Source organism: Semicossyphus pulcher, unplaced genomic scaffold (genome assembly GCF_022749685.1).
Source record: "Semicossyphus pulcher isolate SPU_LCO1_2020_fin unplaced genomic scaffold, fSemPul1.0.p SCAF_2, whole genome shotgun sequence".
NCBI classification, from domain to species: Eukaryota; Metazoa; Chordata; class Actinopteri; order Labriformes; family Labridae; genus Semicossyphus; species Semicossyphus pulcher.
In genome coordinates, this window is record NW_027211693.1 from 21,079,302 (window position 1) to 21,101,617 (window position 22,316).

Below are 22,316 nucleotides of genomic sequence, written 5' to 3' on the forward strand. Positions count from 1 at the left end.
AAAAGTTCTGGGAAATTAATTCAGGCAACACTGTTCTGAAAAAAAGAAACTCTTTTTCCACCAATGATGCCAGTTAAAGCAGTTAAGACAAAGATAACCTAAAAGAAAATCCTTTTTTCTTAACTGACCAAAAACTCCTCAGAGAAGAAGAACTATTATCTTATAGCTTCTGATTCTGATGGTGATGCAGTCATCCAAGTGTGCTGCATGCTTAGCTGTACTCTGATGCATGCTGAGCCCCTCTCAACTATCACGCGGTTTGCAAATGCTAATTGTTCTCACTGGCCCCCAGTCACAAAAATAGATAAACACAAACACATGATCATACTCATATTTTTGTCAGAGCTGCAAACTGTACACTAGGGGGCATCATTGTCACAAGAAGATTCAAACAGTTTGTGGCAAATGGTAAACTATACTGTGCGTCTTGTGTTTGAATAAAGTGGATACCGCTTTAAAATTCTATTAAAAAATGTCTTCATACAAAAAATGATGCTCATGGGACTTTTATGTAAATAATGTCTTTCAATATAATCATCACTGACTGACTTGAAAGTACAATGAATAATGGCATTGATATATCTCTTGATATATGTGAAGTGATTACACATTTTTCATGCACATTTACACCAATATTGATCATCTTCTCTGTCAATAAGCCGCACACAATGTCTCTACAGTTTGTACTTAACATGCGGGCATGAGCACACAGAGACCCCTTCCATTTTTCTCCTCCTGTTCATCCTGTTCATCCCCCGGACTCTTGTTTGGTTTCTCTTGGTGATAATGACAAAAACGACAAGTGCCACAAGCATAACAGCTGTTATCAGGAGGCAGCATCCAAACACCAGCATGGCTTTGTTCTTAAACATCCACTCACAGACAGAGCAGGGTTCACGCAGCTCACTGAGCCTGCAGGTCTGTATGTTGTTATCCTCGGGGAAACCTCCACAAGCGATGATTTCTCTGTAGATAGCGATGGAGGCCTTTGCTTTGGATTGGTGTTTGGTTGCGGTGAAGAGGCCGTACTGGGGGACGTGTCGATCTTGCAGTTTCCAAACGTAGAAGCCCTGCAGATTTACTCCATCTAATTGACGAGCTGGAGACAAAAACAAGGAGAAATATGACATAAGACTCATTCATCGACTGTCCACTACAAGCAATACTGTATGTTACCATGAAAGCTAACAACACATGTTGGCACGCACACATACAGGTGAGATAAGAGCTGTAAAAGGCTCAACTCGCTGTCACTGTCCTGTGTTTTTCCTCCCTCATCTTGCTTTTATGATCTTCGTGGTTTCTCATTAATCCCGTTTCATATTGTGGGATCCAATATGGTCATAAAACCTTTATCGCCTGTGAAGCTGTGCCTCTGTTTCAACATCCTGTGCAGAGCACTATTTTGTCCCTACTGAACATTTATGATACAAATAATGCAGAGGAATATGTCATATCAGATTTACAATCAGAATCTGATTTAGGGTTAATTGCTTAGTAGGTTTAGGCATATAATAAATATGTCTTGTTGCAGAAATGTAAAAACAGAAGTAGCAGAAAAACTAGTCTAGTTCCTTCTGATTGGCCAGCTCTCCGAAACCTGCTGAGGCTGCACTTAGTGACATCACAGCATAACATGTAGAAAAAGACTGTGTGAAACCTGGCGTTCACAGCAGCCTGCAGACTGAGCTGAGAAGCCTGGGGATTACTCCAACATACTTTGACCTACAGATTTGAAACTTCACCCACATTTAGTCTGGACATCCAACATTGTAACATTAATTAATTTTGTATAGCCTTTGCACAATATCTCTATTTTCTAAATCCTGAAATATTATGACACTGATAAAAAAATGTGAAGGATCTGAACGACCCACCTTTGAGCGCCTCCTGCAGATAACTCCTGAGAAAATGCTGTCTGAGTTTGTCCTCCACAGGAGCCTGGTCATCCACCCCGCTGGCTGTGACGATGATGGGCAAAGCCCCTCCGTATCTCTGGCTCACCCAGTTCAGGATCCTCCTCAGGCCCCAGGGTACCAGAGCCTGCCCCAGACCAGAGGAGGGCCAGGTGGGATCAGAAAGGATCTGACAGCCATGATCAGGTTGTTCTTTTTGCTGAAAACTGGCTTGTGTGTTGGGATAAGGAGAGACCAATCGAGTTGTAAAATGGTTCAGTGCAATAAAACTCAATGTCCCTCTCAGCTCCTCCCTCTCAGTGTCAGTAAAAGCCGGAAGAGGGGATTCAGGGAGGCCCATCACTTGAGCTCTCGCCTCCAGGTATGCCTTCATTTCTTGTGGGTAGCCCCCCTTGCTCTGTTTCTCATATTTAGTCCCCAAAATGGGCTCTAAGAAGCGACCAAGTTCAAACAAAAGGAATCTTTGTGCTGCTTCTGTGTGCGAGTCTAGAAAAGGGTTTGCAGGTTCGGCCCAGTCGGCATGTAAAGCGAGTGAAACCAGTGCTCCCTGTTGACTCAAGTATTCCCTCTCGTACAGCCTCCACGCTTTTGCATGAGCCAGAAGCAGGTGATGAGCTGCCCGATGCTTCTCTTTCCAACTGGAAAACACATCTACCAATCTGTTTGGTTCGTTTATGGTGATCCAGTAAGGAACCCAGGACCCGAGCTGCTGGTAGCACAGAGCTGCGTATTCCTGAAAGGCCTCCACTGTGCTGTGGTTGAGCCAACCACCAGAGGCATGCAGAGGCCCAGGTAAGCCCATATTTGGAGCTCTGTGTGTGGGGTAGTAAAGAATGACAACAGCCTCCAGGTCCAGCTTCTGGAGCTCGGTCAGGACACAGCGGTAGTACCTTGATGTAATAAGAATGGAAAAGAGGGTGAAAGAGTTAATGTGTGAAGAAAGGAAAAAAGTGAAAGTTCTTGTTTGTGTATTTGTACCTCAGAGCTTCAGTGTTCACATTTGAAAGGTCTCCCTGGGGTAAAATCAAAGACCAGTTGAGGGCAAAGCGGTAGTGAGATGCCCCTGTGGATGCAAACAGGCGAAGATGACCCCGAATAGCCAAGTAGTCCGTGCACTGGGCGGGTCTAGTGTGGACCGTAACCCCTGGGACTGGATGCAATGAATTGTCTCCTGTCAGGTTCCACTTGTACAGATGTGGGTCTGTAAACTGCGGCGAGAAAGGGTAGAAGTGGACCTACGATAACAAAAAGGAATATTAGCATCATTGTAGCTATTAATTTAGCTTTTCTTTTGGTGAAAACTGATTCTCTATTTTTTTACCTGTAAAATGGAATCAGAAATACCCCAGTGGAATTTACAGGGGAAACGGCCTCTGATCTCTCTGGATGATTCATCACTGGGAAACCCACTGTCAGAAACAACATGTCTGTAGTACTGAGCACTTGTTTTGGGGGTCCTTGTTCGGTTTGGTTGGCTGAAGTCAATGAAGAAGAGGCCACGCCGAACAGAGAATCCATAATTCCACTCAAATCCATCCACCAAAGACCAGGCGGAGAAGCCAAACACCTTAACACCATTCAACTTGATAGCTGTAAAAAAAAACAACAACACAGTGTCCTTGTTTTTTCTTTTTCTGAATTTAACGTCTTTGCTCTTTCTGCTTCTTCCCTTACCTTGCAGGACCTGGTTGATGAACCTCTTCATCAGGTAAATAGCCACTGTGTCTTCTTTTCCTACACTGGCTTCAGAATACCAGCCTCCCTCCGCCACCATCACCCTCGGGTCCTCGTACTCCAGCTTTATCCACACCAGTATGCGCCTCAGGTCAGGGGTCACAGTCTGCCCGTACCGGACCAGCTCTCTGCCCAGGCGGAAGTTGTTGGGCCCGAAGGACAGAGCAAAAAAGTCGGCTGTTTTCTGCACCCAGAGCTTCTCCTCAGAGGTAAATGAGGGCAGGAGGGCCCCGTGCTTGATCTTTAAAGAGAGTGGGTAATCCCCGTCACCAAAGATGGGGTTGGCAAACCAGCCGAGGACGGCCTCTATGGCCTGCTGGCAAAACTCAACATTATCAGCTGTCGCTTTTCCTCTTTGAGGTTCCACCCAGTGAGATCCCAAAACAATGGATACTTGACCCTTCTGAGTTGGACGGAAGTGGGTGTTGTAGGCGTGCCATGCTTTGGCGTGAGCCTGGAATTCAAATCACAGCAGACACATAGTCGTGATGCACTACACTGTAGTCTACAAAACAATCACAACAGTACAACAGGCCTTTTTCACAGAGGACATTCTGCATAGAGAAAGCACATACATATATATATATAAATATATATAAATAATGGAATCGATTATGGCTGAAGTCCTTTTAGCTTTAGTTTTAGGGTCCTGGTATTGTGCATGTAACAAGTGCACAATGTTCTGTGTTCACAATGTTTGTTAACACTTATAAATACTTCATACACATATTGATCTAGATGTGCATTAAATTACAGACCTAGAGACAAGCATGCAATAGATTTTATTTACATTCTTCTGCCATGATTTGAACTTATTTTTCATGATTTCATCGTTCGTACAGTTGTATGTAGTTTCTTGAGATATATAGCTTACTAATAGATAAATAGGCAACCAACCAAGGGGACAAAAGACGCATCTGTCGTCGTGCAGCTTATAGGATAAGCATGTAAACCATTTATTAAAGCTGCTGTGAGGAACTTTCGGCTTGTGTTGATTTTGGCGCACCCTATAGAGGACAAAGCTGTTCCTCTTATCTATTTGCTGATGTTGTCCTGTCCATGCTTAAGTGGTGATTTTTAACAAAAAATCTTATCTTGATTTCTTTAACAGTCATATGTATCACTCACTTTAAATTTCTGCCCTGGAAAATGTAAACAAAGGCAGGTTGCAGTAATTGCTTCGTCTGACACCTACCCCTTGCCAGCAGTTTCAGGCATTAAAAATAACTACATAGAAACTGGTTTGCTGTTGTAGGTCATATAGAGTCATCCAACATAATTTCAGGCTGTTTCATAACCACATAAAAACTTCTCACAGCAGCTTTAAGGACCAGAGAATGAGTATTTGCTCATGCTATCTGCACAGAATTACTTGAACACATACCATCTGTGCTCTGCTGTATAAACGTAAGTGATTATCAATGAGCCGTATCTCCATGACTTCCTGTCACACACCATTTCCCTCCAGCACAGAAGTGCTGATGTGGTGGACTCTGACCTCAGCGTCTGTTAAAGTGTTCTGTTTACTGATCACAAACCTGTCACAATAAAGTATGATCATCTTGTCGTTGAGGAGATAGAATAAAATGTGATCAAGTCACAATTTAAGAAACCTTATGTCAGTGTTGGTTTAATTCCACTGCAACAGAATATCAGAGCTCTGGTGAAGTTTGTTCTTGTTGTCTTGTGACCTCAGAATCATTTGGAGGATGCAAACATTCAAAGCTGATAAAGCTGCAAGTTCAAAGGTCACAGACAGTTTATATCATAACAGACATTCTTCATGTACTGCAGAGCACAGACTATATCTAGCTGCATACATTAATCGATTTACCCCGTCTCACTTACTCTGATCAGGTTGTGGGCCACAATGAGGGAGCCAGCAGGTCCTCCTGTTTCTCCAGGAGCGTGCAAACCTGTCCCATACCCCTGCACAGCCACCAGGTATGGATTGTGCATCGTGATCCAGAACTTCACACGGTTCCCGAATGTACGGAAACAAAATGCAGCGTACTCCTCAAACAGCCCCACCAGGGTGTCATTCCTCCAGCCTTCGTAGCGCTCTTGCAGGACTTGTGGCAGGTCCCAGTGATGGAGAGTGACAATGGGCTCGATTTTCTTTTCCAGAAGCTTCTCTATGAGGCGGCTGTAATACTCCACAGCAGCTGTATTGGGCTGACCTCTTGCATTGCCATCAGGGAAGAGTCTGGGCCAGGAAAGGGAGAGAGAGTATGATCTTACCCCCAGATACTCCAGTGCTTCCACATCTTCCTCCCAGCGAATGTAGCTGTCACTCGCCACATTGGCAGTGTTGGTCGCTAAATAACCATCGACATTGGAGTGGGTGAAATGGTCCCAAATGGACGGGCCTTTCCCCTCCTGATCCCAGGATCCCTCAGTCTGGAAGGCAGACGTTCCTGTGCCCCAAAGGAATCCTGAGGGGAAGTTGTCATGAAGGAAAGACTGGTCTTTGATGAAGGGGTCCGGCTTGGGCTGCTGCCAAATCTTCCTGCCATCTCCAAGAGAACCGACTGCCTTGTTCAAACCAGACACCAGCAAGAAGATGGAGAATAGCAGGCACAGACGAGAAGATAAAGGATGGTCCGGCATACTGAAGGAGTCTTGTCTCAGAAAGCAACTTGAAGGAGGTGGCACATGTCAGCAGAAGCAGTTGCTCTGATCAATATCATGAACCCTCTTATGACAAACAGGAGATCCATGATGGTGGAGGACGAAGGAGAAGGACGACAGCCAGAAGAAAACGACATCTGAAGCTTTGAGGTCCTGCGGGATCCATTTGACGACCTGCTCAGACTTCCCTATCTCTCCCTCAGTGTACTTGTGCTCCCACTCAGCCCCTCCCTACCACAATATGTTCACACATACAAAGGTTGACTCATATACACACTCGCCTGTACAATACGTCACTTTGGAGACGTTTCCACTGAATTATTGTCACTTGTAGTCCATCAGGTGCACACGAACGTATCCAAAAAAAGACCCTATTGTAGAGTGGACCAACACCTGATACAGAGGGTAATACTGAGCTATGTCAGTGAGGACACACACGCAGCTATAAACATGCTGTTGATTGCTGTAAAGAAGGTTCTTATGTCAATAATTAGCTTGTACTCTGATCTTGGCTCCATAGCTAAGAAGTACTGGCGGTCAATCTGTTTGCAACACATACAGATTTGTTTGCAGTCAAAAATAAAGTTGTCTGTGTTTCACATTTGAGTTAATGGATTTATTTTTTTAAACACATATATAACTTTCTTTTTTTAAATAGAAGGAGGGACAATACAATGTAGTGCAGCCTGAAACTGCTGTCTGCTTAGGTCCTCATTGATCCTCCAATATTTAATCACAACACACCAGGTGAGAGCTGTAACACCAGCTCATATGACCTTATTCAATTTAGCTCCACTTCCCGGGTGAATAACGCTCACAGCCCCGAGGAAACAGAAGTGCTGCGTGAACAAATACATTGCTGGGAAGTGTGTGGTGCTTGTGTGTGTGCTCTCAATCACAATAAAACAGGTCACACCCCATCAAATAGCCCCTTCCTCGTCCTCCTTCATTAAAGGCAGGGCCTATAGCTGATTGGAGCGAGGTTGCCTTGACAAACACTCTGCTTCCAGCATTAGAGGGTTCAGTTAATTGAGTTGGGAAACGGACATCTACCGCCCATACTGACCTCAGTGTGGTCGCTTAGATACGACAGAATGAAACACCTACAAAGTGCTGAGCCTCATGTCAAATTAGTCATTCATGCAAGTCAGTACACCCTAAGACAGCAGGAGGACAGATATACATATAAAGATAATTCTTAATATTATATAAGATCTATGTTTGTGACAGTGTGGGGATATTAATAAGGACATTAAATAAACATTTCCTGTAGTGTAAATAAAGGAAGGGAAGTAAAAAGAGGAAGAAGAAGAAGAGCTCATAATGTGACTGGTCTGAGAGTTGCTTTCATTTCCACAATCTTGTGAGCGGCAAGTGCCATCAAGTCTGCAGAGGTTTCATAAGAAAAGACGCATGAGAGGAACATTAGGAGTGGGACAGTTTGCAGAGCTGATGGCTGTCTGTTGAAACAAAAAACAAAACTGTTTTTCTCATATCTTAACAATTTTTTAATCTCTGCAACTGTGGATGTAGCGAAAGACTTTGAGACCAACCACGGTGATTTTCAGCTGCTAACTGCAGATAAAAGAACTGCAAGATATCAGCTCATTAAATCTGAACAAATCAGCAACATATAAAGTTGCAAAGCTTCTACTGGAAAATCCATCTGACCTCAGTACAGGTGAGTGCATTCTTCTGTCTATGTGCTGTGTAATGGTTGACTTTTTTATGTAGTTAACATTTGGTTTCTTTTCTAGGGTTTATTTATTTATTTATTTATTTATTTATTTATTTATTTATTTATTAATCACATGTGCACACCAGAAAAACTAACAAAACAGAAGTATTTACAACAAACCGCAAAAGTACAGAGCCATATCATAATTAAAACAAAAACCACAGTGCCAAAATAAAAAAATTAAAAAAGAGGAAGCGAGAGAGAGAGAAAACAGATGTGGGTTACTTTGAGTTATTGTGTTGGGTTAGGAGGATCTGGTTGAGATGGTGTAAAGAGGAATCAGCTCTGAATGAACTGCAGGAAAAGAGACCAGGTGTTGTTGAATGGAACCAGATTGTCCTGTAGGGTCAAATCAAATCAAATCAAATTTTAATTGCATAGCGCCAAATCATAACCAGAGTTATCTCGAGACGCTTTACAAAAAGAGCAGGTCTAGACCGACTCTTTACGTTATTTAAAGAGAGGCCCAACATGAATCACCATGAGTAGCACTTAGCAACATTCGGCACATTGGCAAGGAAAAACTTCCTTTATACAGGCAGAAACCTCGAGCAGAACCAGACTCATGTTGAACAGCCATCTGCCTCGACTGGATGGGCCGAAAATGGGATAGAAGGAGATGCAGGATAGAGACAGGCAAAGAGAGCAACAACAACATATGTTCTTGTTACGTAAACAACAGGTAATACATACTTATGGTTACAATGCCAATAATAGTGGTACACTAGTGTGAAGATTAGCAAAAAAATTAATTAGCGCGAGAAGCAGAGTAATGATAAAGGCTGTAGTAATTGTAACAGTTGAAGTCAACAGGTCTAATATTAGCATTAGCAGATCGATGTCGATGTGAGCTTTTCTAGGTTGCAGTGGTCTGTTAACAGATTCAGCCGGAGGTTTATTGAAACTTGAGTAAAATAGTTTTCTTAGCCACTGCTAATACTATCAGGATGAAAGCTTGTAGATGTTGTGGGATTGTGGGTGAGGACAGATCGCACAAGAGGGGGAGAGGGGGAAGTTGAGGCTGAGGATCACGGACAGCTCTCCCATGACCTCCGACCAACACTGGTGAACTGGTGAGCAGAGCCAGAATGCATGGAAGTGGTTGTCTATTAAAGTGGGACATATTGTACCGGTGTTGCTGTCTGTGAGGCCCATATGGTGAATTTTGTGAGTGGTGATGTGTACTCTGTGAAGGATCTTGTATTGAATTAGTTGAATTTTCGATTTGTATGACATGGAGAATGTATTGTTGCATATGGTTTACCAATTGATGTCTGTATCATTTATATTCAGATCAGATAACATAATTGTATTAGTAATGGAGGAGTGAAGTTGTGGAAATTATGGATATCAATTTTCTTTTTAAGTGTCTCTTTCAACTGTATGTACTGGTACTGACAGTGCGGAGGTAAGTTGTATGTTTCTTTGAGAAGGTCTAGGACATGAGGGAGCTGCTGCTGAAAAGGTGCCCCAGGCTGGTTACTCCTCTCTGTTTCCAAACGGGGAAGTTGATGGGTTCCTTATTGATTTTGAACATAGGGTTCTGCCAGATTGGAGTGAGAGGTGAAGGAGATAGTTTGATATTCAGTATTTCATTTGCTTTCCACCAGGCAGTGAGAGTTGTATTTATGGTGTTGCATTTGAGAGAGCTGTGGGTCCTAACTGATCTGTCTATGTGTGCAATGTGCCGGATGAGAAAATCATTGGAGATGGTCTGTTCAATGTCGTGCCAGGCTGAATTTGAATTGTTTGTCCAGTGTCGGATGTATTGCAGCTGGTGGGAGAGAAAGTAATGGTAGAAATTCGGTGCATCGAGGCCGCCATATTGTTTGGGTTTTTGAAGTGTTGTTAATTTGATCCTGGGCTTTTTGCCTTTCCAGTAAAATGTGTTCATGGTTGAATTTAGGGAGGAGAACCAGCCCAGGGATGGGTTAACAGGGGTTATGGCAAATAGATAGTTTATTCTTGACGGTGGAGATGCAGCCAGTTAATGAGAGTGGGAGTTTATTCCATCTGTAGAGGTCTTCTTTGGTGTGATGTAGTAAGGGTTTGTTGAAACATGAATTCTGAGGTCTTTAATGTATTGAGTGGTCTCATAGGGTAGGTCCCCAGCCCCAGCATCCCAGTCAAAATGGTTTAGAGGCAGAATCTCAGATTTAGACCATTTGATGGAGTAGCCAGAAACCTTGCCGAAGTTGATAAGATTGTGGACTGACGGGATGGATGTTGACGGATTTGTTAAGTAAAGTAAGATGTCGTCGGTATAAAGACTGATTTTATGATGCTGTGTTTTGGTTTTTATACTTTAGATACTGTCATTTTGTCACTTTTTCTGCATCCAGTGTTAGAATAATGGTGGAATGATTTGTTTTTTTGGTGTCAAATTTGGTTTCATATAAATGAATTGTGTTGAATAATTGTCGCATGTTTTCTGTGGACTGTCTCCCTTTTATGAAACCAGTCTGGTCTGGGTGCACAAGTGATGAAATGACAGATTCCAGTCTTATTGCTAACGCTTAGCTTATAATTTTAACATCAGTGTTTAGTGCGTGGGGTCTTTGTTGGGTTTAGGGATTAGTGTAATCAAGGCAGTATTCATATGATGGGGAAATTTAGAACACTGGAGGATTTCGGTTCATCATCAGTTTGAAACATAAGGGTGAAAGTAGTGACCAGAAAATGTTTAAAAAATTGTACTGGGTATCCATCTAATCCTGGGGATTTATTATTGGGCATGAGCTGTAGTGTTTTCCTTCGTCTATGGTAAGTGGTTTATCCAGATTATCTGCTTGAGTTTTGGGAGGGAGACAGTCCTCAGAAAAGCATTAGCTTCTGTAGATGTGGTGTTATGTTCAGGGGTGTAAAGTTGAGAGTAGTAATTTCTGAATGCTTTAGTTATTGCAGTGTGGTCTTGAGTGGTGTTTCCAGAGGTATCTTCTATAAATGTAATGTAAGATTTTTCAGTTTGTATTTTCAAATTCAAAATTTTGTTTTCAGAGTTGGAGAAGATTGTATTCTATTTTTTTGTTAAGAAGACTGTTGAGTTCATGTTTCGTTTTAAGTAATTTTTTGTAGATCATGTCTGTAGGCGTTTGAGAGGCTAGGGTGTCCAGTCTCTTCACCTCCTGCTGTAGAACATGTTCTTTTGCTGTTTCTTCTTTCTCTTTGTTCGTGGAGTATGCTATTATTTTACTTCTTAAAACTGCTTTTCCTGCTTCCCAGAGAGTGCTTGTACTTATATCCGGGGTGTTGTTGGTCTCTAGGAAGGATGCCTATTCCTGTCCAAAATATTTGTTGAAGTCCGGGTCTTTCAGGAGTGAGGTATTGATTGTGGATGAAGAGTGGAGAAGTTTATGGGAGGTTGAGATGGAGGAGTGATCCAGATCCGGGTTTAATACGGAATTGAAATCACTTCCTAGAATAATATGGGAATTTGGAAAGGTGGCTAATTCTGAAAAGAGGGAGTGAAAGAAATTGGGGGAGTCAGTGTTGGGGCCATAGATTCTAGCTATTGTTAAACAGTCTGTTGCCATTGATGATGATGAAACGCCCTTCCGGATCAGTTATAGTTGATTTGTGAAAGTATGGAGCGTTTTTATCAATCAGGATGGAAGTGCGGCTCTTACGCCGTTTGACCTCACCCGTTGTCTCGCGATGTGCTCAAACTCTCATCTCGCTCATCGCTCACACTCCTCGCTCATCCCAACATAGCCTCTGGGGTCTTAAAATTCCAGCAGAGATTAAGTCAACCTACACGAGCAAAAGCAATAACTTTGTTTCCATTAATCTGTCCACCCCATTTATATAAATCAGTGAATTATCTCTCTGTATTATGCATATAACCACACCAAATACTGAAGCCTCTATAACTATCAATGGTGGAAATTGAACTTCATGATGACTGCTTTGACTTTTGGTATATTATTTATATTTTCATTCTACTACTTTTGTATTTGACGTAAGCCAAATGTTGATAACTGAACATTTGTACACTGTTAGAAGTGTAGATAGAAAGTATTCCATTGAATTACATAGCAAGATGACCATAATAAACTGGCAATTGAGTGTACTTATCATTGATAAACAGATGTTAATGTTCTTACTTTTATCCAGGAAAACGATGCCGCCTGTGACTGCTGCCCTCTGTGTGGCAGCCATGTTGGTGGGTCTCCAGCTGGGTGCTTCATTCCCTGACAGCTACGTGGACCTCTCATCCAAAAACCTCTCCTCTGTCCCAGGAAACCTGCCACAGGTGGTGGAGTTTTTAGACCTTTCATGCAACCACATACAGCAGCTCCACCATGGAGACTTCAAATACACCTCTCTGCTGAGGTTCCTGAACATGTCATGGAATAGTTTGGAGGAGATAGATCCAGAGACGTTTCTCGACACGCCATTCCTGGTAGAGCTGGACCTGTCACACAACAGGCTGCAGAACATGTCACGTCAGCAGTTCGTGCTCCACACTGAGAATCTATTGGTGCTTAATTTGACCTTCAACCAGTTTCTCACAATGACCCTGGGGAGAGAGTTCAGCTCCTTGGTTAATCTGGAGAGATTAGCACTTGGAGCAAAAAACATTTGTATGAACGATTTTAAGAGCATAGCTGCCAATAAACTACATACACTGACCCTCTCCCTGGAGGATGAACTGGGTTATGAAGCAGGAAGCCTGAAACATGTTCATGCCCAAAGGCTTCAGATAGCCCTCACTAGTGATCGTATAATGGACCGTGACCTGCTTGCTGATGCTCTTTCGCTCTTTGTTGAAGTAGAGTTCATGAATATGACAGACGGCTACAAAGAAATACGTGGGCAGTTGCAGGAGAGAGCAGTAATCAAAACATCTCACCTTTATTTCACCAACATATCAATCACCTGGGAAGACTTAACCAAGACTGTAAATGTGACTCTGAATACATCTATCAGCCATTTTACAGCCTCTGATGTGACCATATCTAGGTTGCCTCAGAGAGACACCGATGTGGCCAAAACAGCTCGAATGAAGTCCTTCACGGCCAGAGGTGTGGAGGTGACAACTTTCTTCTTCTCACAGGAGGCTGTGTACAACTTTTTGATCAACATGCCAGTGGAGAGTTTGGCGGTCATTGACACTTCGATCATACACATGACATGCCCAAAGTCGCACAGTCCTCTCCTTCAACTGGACTTCTCCTTTTGTGCCCTCGCTGACTCCATCTTCTCCCGAGTGGTGGGTCAAGAAATTGTCGAATGTGAGAATCTGGATAACGTTAGGAAACTGAATCTGCAGGAGAACAACTTTAAGAGCCTTCAGTTGATAAGCAAACGTTTGCAACACATGGTGTCCCTGCAACATCTTGATCTCAGCCTCAACTCGCTGGTTTACGATGGTCTGCAAGAATGTTTCTGGCCACCAAATATCACCAATATGATTCTCTCTTCTAACGGTCTGACAGACTCGGTTTTTAAGTGTCTACCAAAAGGAACAGAGACACTGGACCTCAAGAACAACCAGATTTCTGTGGTTCCGTCATCTATCATGAGACTAACAAACCTTTCATCTCTGAATCTGAATCTTAACAGGCTGCGGGACCTGCCAGTATGTGACAGTTTCCCCTCACTGAATGTGCTTCTGCTCAGGTTGAATTCGGTCCATGCCCCGTCTGTGAAAGTGTTGGAGAGCTGCCCCAAACTGAAAATCCTGGATGTTGGTTTGAACCCCTTCACCTGTACCTGCACTCTGAGGAGTTTCATAAGTCTTGGCATCCAGTCTGAGAAAAAGAAAAGTCACACAGGAATTGAACTGTCTGGCTGGCCGTTGGACTATTACTGCACCTATCCAGAGGTTGTAAGAGACTCCCCTTTGAAAGACATCTCAATCCCAGTGGTCTCCTGTAGTGTCGGCCTTCTAGCTGCCACCATCCTGTGCCCAGCAGTGGGGTTGATTATCGCAGTTGTGATCCTCTGCCATCGTTTGGATGTTCCTTGGTATATTGGTATGATCGGGCAGTGGACCAAAGCCAAACATCGAGCCAGAACACGACAAGTTCGACCTGAAGATCTGGTGGGTGTTGAGTTTCATGCATTTGTGTCTTACAGCCAAAATGACGCAGACTGGACGCACAATATTCTTCTTCCCAACCTCGAAGGTCCAACAGGAGGACTAAAAATTTGCCATCACGAGAAAAACTTTGTGCCCGGAAAGACAATCATCGAGAACATCATCAGCTGTGTAGAGAAAAGCAGACGCTCCGTGTTTGTGCTCTCGGCTCACTTCGTCAAGAGCGAGTGGTGCCATTATGAGCTGTACTTCGCCAGCCATCAGCGCCTCGCTCAGGGATCAGACAGTATTGTGCTGGTGCTGCTCGAGCCTCTGCCTCAATACCTGATCCCATCAAAGTACTACCAGCTGAAGTCCATGATGGGCCGGCACACATACTTAGAGTGGCCTCAGGACAGGGTCAAACAGAGGCTGTTCTGGGCTAACCTCAGAGCTGCTCTACAGGCAGACCTGCCAAATGCACCTGTCACAGAACAAGAGGAATAACTGTGGGAAGCAGACTTGAAGGGAAATAGGAAGTGGGAAGAGGAAGTGTGATGGGACAGAGGGAAGAGTGTGCAAGAGTAGAAGTACATTTTAAAGCATTTCTTCTTAGCTAATGCATATTCTTGTATTATGTACTTTTCTTGTTCGCTTGTAATAAATCATATAACACGAATTTCTGTAAAACATTTAGAGGACATTTAATTGAAACATGTATATAAACTAACAATTTCATCAGATTTGTAACAAAAACAATAAACTCTACATAAGAATACCAAAAATGCACGCAATTATTTTTTCAATATCGCTTCAAACAAAAAAAACACTGTGATTAAACCACTCCAAATGTGGTCGAGCATGTGTCGTGGTGAAAAGCATGGTATATTCAGAAACACAGAACTTAAAAGAGAGTTAAAAAGAATACTTTTCAACTCTCTTTAAAGAGAGACTCATTTTTAAGGTGAGTTAAGTGATGCATGACAAAGACCACTAGAAATGCATCCTGTGTTGAGAAACATCTGTTGGGGTCATAAAATCAGTCAAGCTGCATTCAAACTTGAATATCAACTATGCAAATGTTCAAAAGCCACGAGCCAGGTGTCAAGGCAGAGACTGGATGATGATGATTTTCTCATTGATGCAGAAACGATGAAGCACACTGAACAGGTTCTCTCCACAGCGCGACACCTGCCTCTCCATGGCCAGACGGAAATCTTCCTTCACTCCTTTGGTGATTCCTCGAGTCACTGTGTGGTGTCTGAAAAATAACAGAGATACAAATGTAAACACAAACCTACAGACGTTCAGAAATGTATTAATATGAAATGTATTACGTTTCAAGACAGAGAAGGACTGCTAATGTATACAGCAAAGACAGAATATGAAAACACAAACAGCATGGTACTTTTTTCCTAACATACATAATCAAAATTACACACCAACAAAGTTTCATTATCATAAAGAAAATAACATAAAACGTGTCCACAAATGAAATGAGATCAAGTATTATGAAACTTAATTGACTGCACAACAAGACCGACATCATCCGCATATAACAACAACAACAACAACAGTGATGACCACAGAAAGACGAGCAATGGCTCAAAGAAAGAAACGCCAACAGGAAATCAAAGGACGACTAACTGTTGATGTAAAATGACAGGCCCAAATCAAAACTGGGGGGATGACAAGCTTTGAAGTTGGGGATGAAGAAAGGGTGACTGGTGTGGGGGGAGGGATGGGACTGTGGGAAGAGGGGCCTGGGGTACCTGTCCATCGTCTGCACCCCTTGTAGCAGAAGGGTATTTAACTCCACCCCCAGGGCGGGACTAGGGTTCCTGAGGGACAGCAACATTCAACAACTCTCCGTCAGTGAGGGTGCATTCAACTGTCTTTACTTTTAAAGCAATAAATCAAGTAGTTTATGAGAAGCTTGTTTTAAATATAAACCGCTTCTCTCTCTCTAAAGCCCGCTCAGTTTACAGCATTTTCAGTTCAGAGTACATTTTTCCCCACAGGCCATGTCTACTTAGATCATCAATCAATTGCACTGTTCTCTTTGAAAACAGCAACAGAACGGGAGTGTGCAGAGTCACGATGCAAACTGAAACGTTTCTGAATGGGAGGCTCTTACTTGATGAGCATTCCCTGATTGGGCAGCAGCTCCAGCTGAATCCTTCCCCCTTCTGGAGTACGAAGGTACGCAAACTCCTCCAGCATGTCGATGTCTGACAAAAATCATGAGCTTAAGGACACTACCCTCTGTCACGCAAGAACACAGACAAAGTGAACACAAAGGTATTGATCTCTATGTAGGCTCGTTTGTTGCTGTCTGATTATTTACAATAAAAGGATACTGGTGACATAGTTGAAGAAATTCTCATACTGGAAACTGCCTTGCTGACAGATCTTGTCCACTGCTTTTAAAAATAGCATCTCGCCCTGCGGCCAGTCGTGCTGCAGGAGCACCACCACATGACCGAGGGAAAGGTCGTCACGAGTGTCTGTAAAGGCCCGCAGCTGAAAGGATGAAAAGAGAAAAGAGAAAAAGCAGCTTAAACAAGTTTAAATATCTAGAAAAAAAAGTTGCGGCAAAAATTGTGTCCCTCTTCTCAGTCACTCATAAAAATCAGACTGCAACCCATGGTTAAATGCATTCATGCAAACTTAACTGGTTTCCTACCTTGAAGCAGGCCAGCATCAGCTGGAGACAGAAAGGCAACACAGCCTTGCTGGTGCAGGGAAGCAATCTGAGGTCATTACCTGGATGTGACAAAAATGAGTCACTGCATATTGTTCTCATATTTGTTTCTCTATAAAAAACGGTGTCATTGAAAACAGCAGCAACACAAAGTACAATGGATCTCATTCCTGTTTAACTTGCATGGAGAACTTGTGGTTTTCTTGTTATATTGTTTGGCTGGTCACGTAACAATGTGTCCACATGCAGCCTCACAATGACCCCTTTTTTAAACAAATGCATAGAAATATTTTGCACTTAAAAAAGGTCCATTTGATTTTAATTCTACATTACAAGTTAAAAGCTGTTCGTAGGTTTTACAGAAGCAGGAGGTGTTTACCTTTCCTTGTTTTGGTCTTGACTCTACCCTGATCATCTGGGGTCTTTGTTGCTTCTTGGTTAGGAGGCACCAGTGAACTGACCATATCAAGCAGCTTCTCACAGGCCATCTGATTAATAGATACCATACAATATATTCAGTAAATCAAATGTGAAGACAGGGCAGGGTAATAACACATATGTACAATTTTTCATTATAATTCCACGAATATTTAGTTCTCGATTAGCATAACAAAAATAATAAAAGTCTTTAAGTCAGGGTGAAAATTAAATTCATATATATATATGTTAAGTTAGGTCAACATTATATTGTACCAGACATCTGGAAACAAATCTCTGTAAAACTACAACGCCACCTGCAGGCCACTTTCTGTTGTTGATGTATTTTTGATGATGTATTACTGTATGTTTGTGTAATACATCTTACTTCAACAGATGTTCGAAAGCAAAAAAATATTTACAGAATAGGGTGAAATAAAAGAATGAAAATCATAAATCTCAATGAGATTCGAAAGAAATAGCAATAAGTGCTCAAAACAACAGTATAAACAAAGTATAGTATGATCAAAGTGTGCCTTTAGAAAACAAATGAAAATGGGACCGAACAACAATGAGATTTAACACCCGTGTTTGTGTATGCATGTCTATTGACACACACCTGAGGGTCAGTTGGGTTTATGTGTTGTGTGTGCATGTGTGTGTGTACCCTGTGCTCTCCCAGTGCGTAATGGCAGGAGGCCTGCTGTATGAGGGCCCTGTGGTGCTCCAGACTGGCCTGACATGAGGGGCTCTGCTGCCCAGGCTGAGGCTGCTGCACTGCAGCCATCTGGTGCAGGCTGGAGAGGGCCTTACGGTACTGTCCCTGGAGTCACACACCCCAACCAAAAACACACACACAAAATCATCATGCAGTCACAGACAACTTAAGAAATGATGGAATGATGTTTTAAAATTTATAAATTTCTCCCATTATGAAAATCTATTTATATATTGCATTATTTTATTAAATGTCTCTCCGTCTTAAATACAACACAAAACGTGCACTGCTATAAGTATACTGCTCTTTCTGCTTCTGCTGCTTCTCCAATTACTAAATGTAACCACAGTGACTAACAAAGTTTATTTTAATCCAAAAGAAAATTATAGAATAATTTACCAACCACTAATAAAAGGGCAACGAGTGTCTGATCAAAAACACAAAACTGAAACATCATCTAAAACTGTTTCTTGCCTGGTAAATGATCATGTCTGTGAGGAATATCCTGAACCACAGCCAGCTGTCCGTCTTCCAAGAGCCACAGATCTTCTTGAATTCTATGAAAAAGCAATGAGACAATCAAATGACAGAGACTTCTCCCCCTGTATGTTTCACAAATTAATTAAAGAAAGTTGAAATGTGCAGAGGAGGTGATTACCTGTTTCCAGGCCATCGTGGGAGTGAAGAAGGTCCCAGCTTTCCCTCGCTGTGCGGAAGCTGTCCAGAGTCTCTGACCAGCTGGGCATCTCAGTCTTGTTCACTAAAATGTGTCGACCACGACCTTTCCCCAACCCTTCCTCATCATCTGAGCTCTACAGTTACAGATATACAGATACAACTGACCGAATGCTATTGACGAACACATAGTCACATTTTCGCAGGAAAAACACGCAAGCGTTGGTGTTGTCAGTGCCTGGCAGGAGCTCTGCCTTAATTTTGACATTTTTACTTTACTTTTGACCTAGTTTTCAAGTAATTTCCTAGTAAGATCCTGATCCTGTTTTTATCTTATTGAATTGAAAGTGATTGGGCTCTTGGATTTTAAGTTTTATGTTTCCCAGCCTGGACAGCCTGCCGAGGCTAGCATAACCACCATTACTACAGCTTGTCTTTAGCCCTAACACAACGGGAACTGCAGCCACCAGTGCCCCAAAGAGCTACAATTTGCATAATGGAGCCGAATCTCCACAGCGGGTCCACTTGTTGGACCTGTGTCGGTTAGTTTTTGAGTACCTTTTAAAGCGCTATATAAATAAAATTATTATTATTATTATTATTATACAACAAGCTTGCACATTAGAGATCAGTCAATCTTTGTCAAGCCTCAAACAAATCAGATAGACCCATCTCAGTGATTTCTGATCCATACTCACCATTGTCTTCTCTCTCCCATCAGGCAGTTTGCGCTTCTTATGTGCGTGTTTCGCTGCTCCTCTTTCCACTTCTATTTCATTATACACCGAACTCAAATCTTCTACAAGGATCCATGGCCCTGAACTCAATGCATTCACACCTGCTAAAAAACCCAACAACACATCATTAATAATTGAAACTTTCATTACAAGGACAAAAATACAGACTAGGCAGATAACTACGTGTGGTTGCAAAGATAGAGGCTGACCCTGGAACAGTGCCGGCTGTACAGCTGAGACGTAGAGGAAGGCACTGCGGAAGAGGACGAGTGCAGCACAGATGACCACTTGACTGCAGCAGCGGGACCTTGTGTCTCCTTCCAGACCAGGCAGGTAACGACACAGCTCCTTCACTCTCTGCAGCATGTCCACATAACCCCTAAAGCATGAGGTACACACACACAAAATAACAAAATACAACATGTACACTCACGTCAAATGGCTAATGGTACACTTGTATATTTAGCTATCTCTTTCTGCACACCTCTCACTTTTACACAATTCTAAGCACATGATGCAACACCAAAATTGTTATCTTTTAATAATATTTTTAACAATGAATATTAGGATTCTATGTCTATTACTGACTTATATATGTATTGTAATATACAAGTGGTAAAGGCTAAATTGCACTCTTTAATATTCCCACAACAAAAACTTATAAAAATTATGACCTTCAAGTATGTAGAATTAATGCTGGATTGTGGTATAAGACTGTATTAGTTTAAGTTAGGTGGACCTCTTATACAATCATTTAACATACTGATGTTATAAATGTGTAAGAGTCATCTAAATAAGAAACAACCGTTAAACAGATCTGGTTGACTGACAGGCTCACAGCAGACTACCTCTGTCCCTTGTCCCCCTGCCACTCGCAGCGTGCTCCAACCACAGCGAGGATATCCAGCAGCCTCTCCCAAGGTTCTGCTACCACTGAAGACTTTTCCGACAAGCCGTCAATCACATATCGCTGGGAACCGCGGGATACAGTGGGTGACTTCAGGGAACCACTCTCTTGAGACCCTGAAACAAAGACCAAGAGGAACAGAAAAGAACACTGTCAGACAGGCAGTGAAATAATAGGAAAAATATGGAAGAAGCCTCTGCTGTAGGAATAGAAATATTGCTGTTTCAAGTGATATCACTGGGTTAGCACCAAGAGAAGCTTTACCCTGTATCTGTACATCAGGTGAGGGTCCACGGGTAACATAGCCGATGTAGAATTCAGCTGCTTTCAGCATGTACTTCTGCATCAGGCTGGACGGCAAGCGCATGTCCATGTTGTTTATGACCAAAGGAAGGACATCACACACTGTATTGAGAAAAAACAAGTGTTCACATCATACAATACAGCAAGTGCATTTTGAAAATTAATATTAAGCAAGTTTTAATGAAGTGTTTTATTCACCAAAAAGTTTTCTGAAGCAGTTAACAGGAGTCTCCACATTCTCTGACACCTCTGCCTCCAACAAGGTTTCACCTAGGTTTACCTAAACAGACAGAATATTACCAGCGGCCGGTTATGTGCCATTTACTCACGGTTGAAATGTCAACACACGTTATTGTGTTACAATATTGGTACATACCCCGTGTTGGACCACTGACTCTGGAAAGCGCTTAAGGAGGAGGAGCAGCATCTCCGCCTTCTCCAAAGTGTTAAAACACTGCTCTGTGGCTTTCAGTAGCATCTCACACTGCACACGACCAGGAAGTGTCTCAAAAAGCCCTAGGGGAGACAAACACACACAAGCATAAAACAACAGGCATCAAAACACACACTGTTCCTATCATTAGCCCAACACTTCATTATAACTTTCCTGTCTGTAGGGATGCTGAAATTTATAATTATGTATATGGTCTATCTGTGTAGAACAAGGACAATTAAAATCCTCCCACCTCGTAAAAACTGTGCATGTTTGTCCTGAGAATCACTGCGCAGGGCAGCAGTGATGACACTGATCTCCCGCCACACAATGGGTTGATCTGGAAAGTTGATGAACCTAAAGGAAGAAAATATCATTGTGAACTGTTAGCTCTGACTCAGCAAAGGGCACTTGATGACATTAACACACAGAGGTATGGAGCAGTGTAACTCACATGTCATACAGCAGTCTCCCTGCAGAAGCTGTCCTCTCTGCATTGCGTTCAATGATGTACATTTCATACTGTGAAAAAAAACATCAATACAATATTATCAATGACTCCTTAAAGAGGATCTCCCATGATGATACTTTAATGGCACATTTGGAGAAATCCATATAACTCCCGTGGTTTAACCATAATAATGAGCTGAGTTAAATGATTCATGTTACCTGTATGTTGAAGTCTGCAGGGTAAAGGGTCCTGGCAGTTATGAGCCAGGCTTTGGCCGCACAGGGATCATCTGAGACCAGCTCGCGGGCTCTTTTCACCAGAAACTCGCAGTCTTTCTGCGCTGACATTTTACACGAGGCGAGCTTTTAATGCCAAACAGTTAGGGCTTAAGATTACTGCATACGACTCTCTTGCACGTCTCTGTGGGCAACGTTAAGCTAATGTTAGCTGTTCTGTGCTAAATGTAGGAAAACAGCTAGCAACATGGCTAGCTAGTTAGCGTAACGACACTCAGTTGATAACTTCGCTAGAATTGTAAACACATCATGCTCTGTTTTTTAATAGTATCATAAATGTCTTAGAAAATTGGCATTCAAACACGGAGAGCAATTTAAAGTCCTATTAAAATGATCAATTATAGCTGAACCTTTATTTACCGACACATCTGAAGTTACGACAATTACGTCACACAGTAGTCGTAAAACTCTAACCTGCTTTACGACCAAATCTCACGCACTGCCTGCTAGTCGCACCAAAATAACGCGAAAAGTAGCTGTTTTAGAGCTTTAAATAATTAACCTACAAAAATTATCCACTTTTTACATCGTGAAAAACAATAACCTGAGTGTGAACATATGAAAGGAGCTCTCTAAAGTCAGATGTAACCCCATCCATATACTCTCAAATCGGCAGCAGTGCGCATGCGCTTAA

At 42.3% G+C, this 22,316-nt stretch overlaps 3 protein-coding genes across 6 annotated transcripts; 1 reads left to right on the top strand and 2 right to left on the bottom strand.

Annotated features, from left to right (window-relative positions):
* Positions 1-507: 507 nt before the first annotated feature.
* On the bottom strand, positions 508-6,260 carry klb (klotho beta). The gene is made up of 6 exons (XM_069670296.1): positions 5,499-6,260; positions 3,591-4,104; positions 3,238-3,506; positions 2,895-3,151; positions 1,878-2,806; positions 508-1,099 (listed from the first exon to the last, which is right to left on the bottom strand). The coding sequence occupies exons 1-6, from the start codon at positions 6,258-6,260 to the stop codon at positions 675-677; spliced, it is 3,156 nt and encodes a 1,051-aa protein (XP_069526397.1). The 3' UTR covers positions 508-674.
* Positions 6,261-7,897: 1,637 nt separating this feature from the next.
* tlr1 (toll-like receptor 1) lies at positions 7,898-14,800 on the top strand. Its single transcript, XM_069669273.1, has 2 exons — positions 7,898-7,962; positions 12,133-14,800. Exon 2 carries the CDS (start codon positions 12,140-12,142, stop codon positions 14,546-14,548), a length of 2,409 nt encoding a protein of 802 aa, XP_069525374.1. The 5' UTR covers positions 7,898-7,962; positions 12,133-12,139; the 3' UTR covers positions 14,549-14,800.
* On the bottom strand, positions 14,727-22,037 carry ints10 (integrator complex subunit 10). 4 transcript variants are annotated; one of them, XM_069669275.1, is made up of 18 exons: positions 21,605-22,037; positions 21,390-21,457; positions 21,189-21,292; positions 20,879-21,018; positions 20,701-20,782; positions 20,464-20,604; positions 20,141-20,315; positions 19,502-19,671; positions 19,254-19,393; positions 18,539-18,692; positions 18,355-18,437; positions 17,830-17,985; positions 17,125-17,233; positions 16,728-16,807; positions 16,402-16,564; positions 16,179-16,272; positions 15,814-15,882; positions 14,727-15,302 (listed from the first exon to the last, which is right to left on the bottom strand). In XM_069669275.1, exons 1-18 carry the CDS (start codon positions 21,731-21,733, stop codon positions 15,146-15,148), a joined length of 2,214 nt encoding a protein of 737 aa, XP_069525376.1. In that variant the 5' UTR covers positions 21,734-22,037; the 3' UTR covers positions 14,727-15,145. The 4 variants fall into 4 exon arrangements, with proteins under 4 accessions (XP_069525376.1, XP_069525375.1, XP_069525379.1 ...); XM_069669274.1 differs by having other exon boundaries at positions 19,254-19,396; XM_069669278.1 differs by lacking the exon at positions 15,814-15,882.
* Positions 22,038-22,316: the final 279 nt, after the last annotated feature.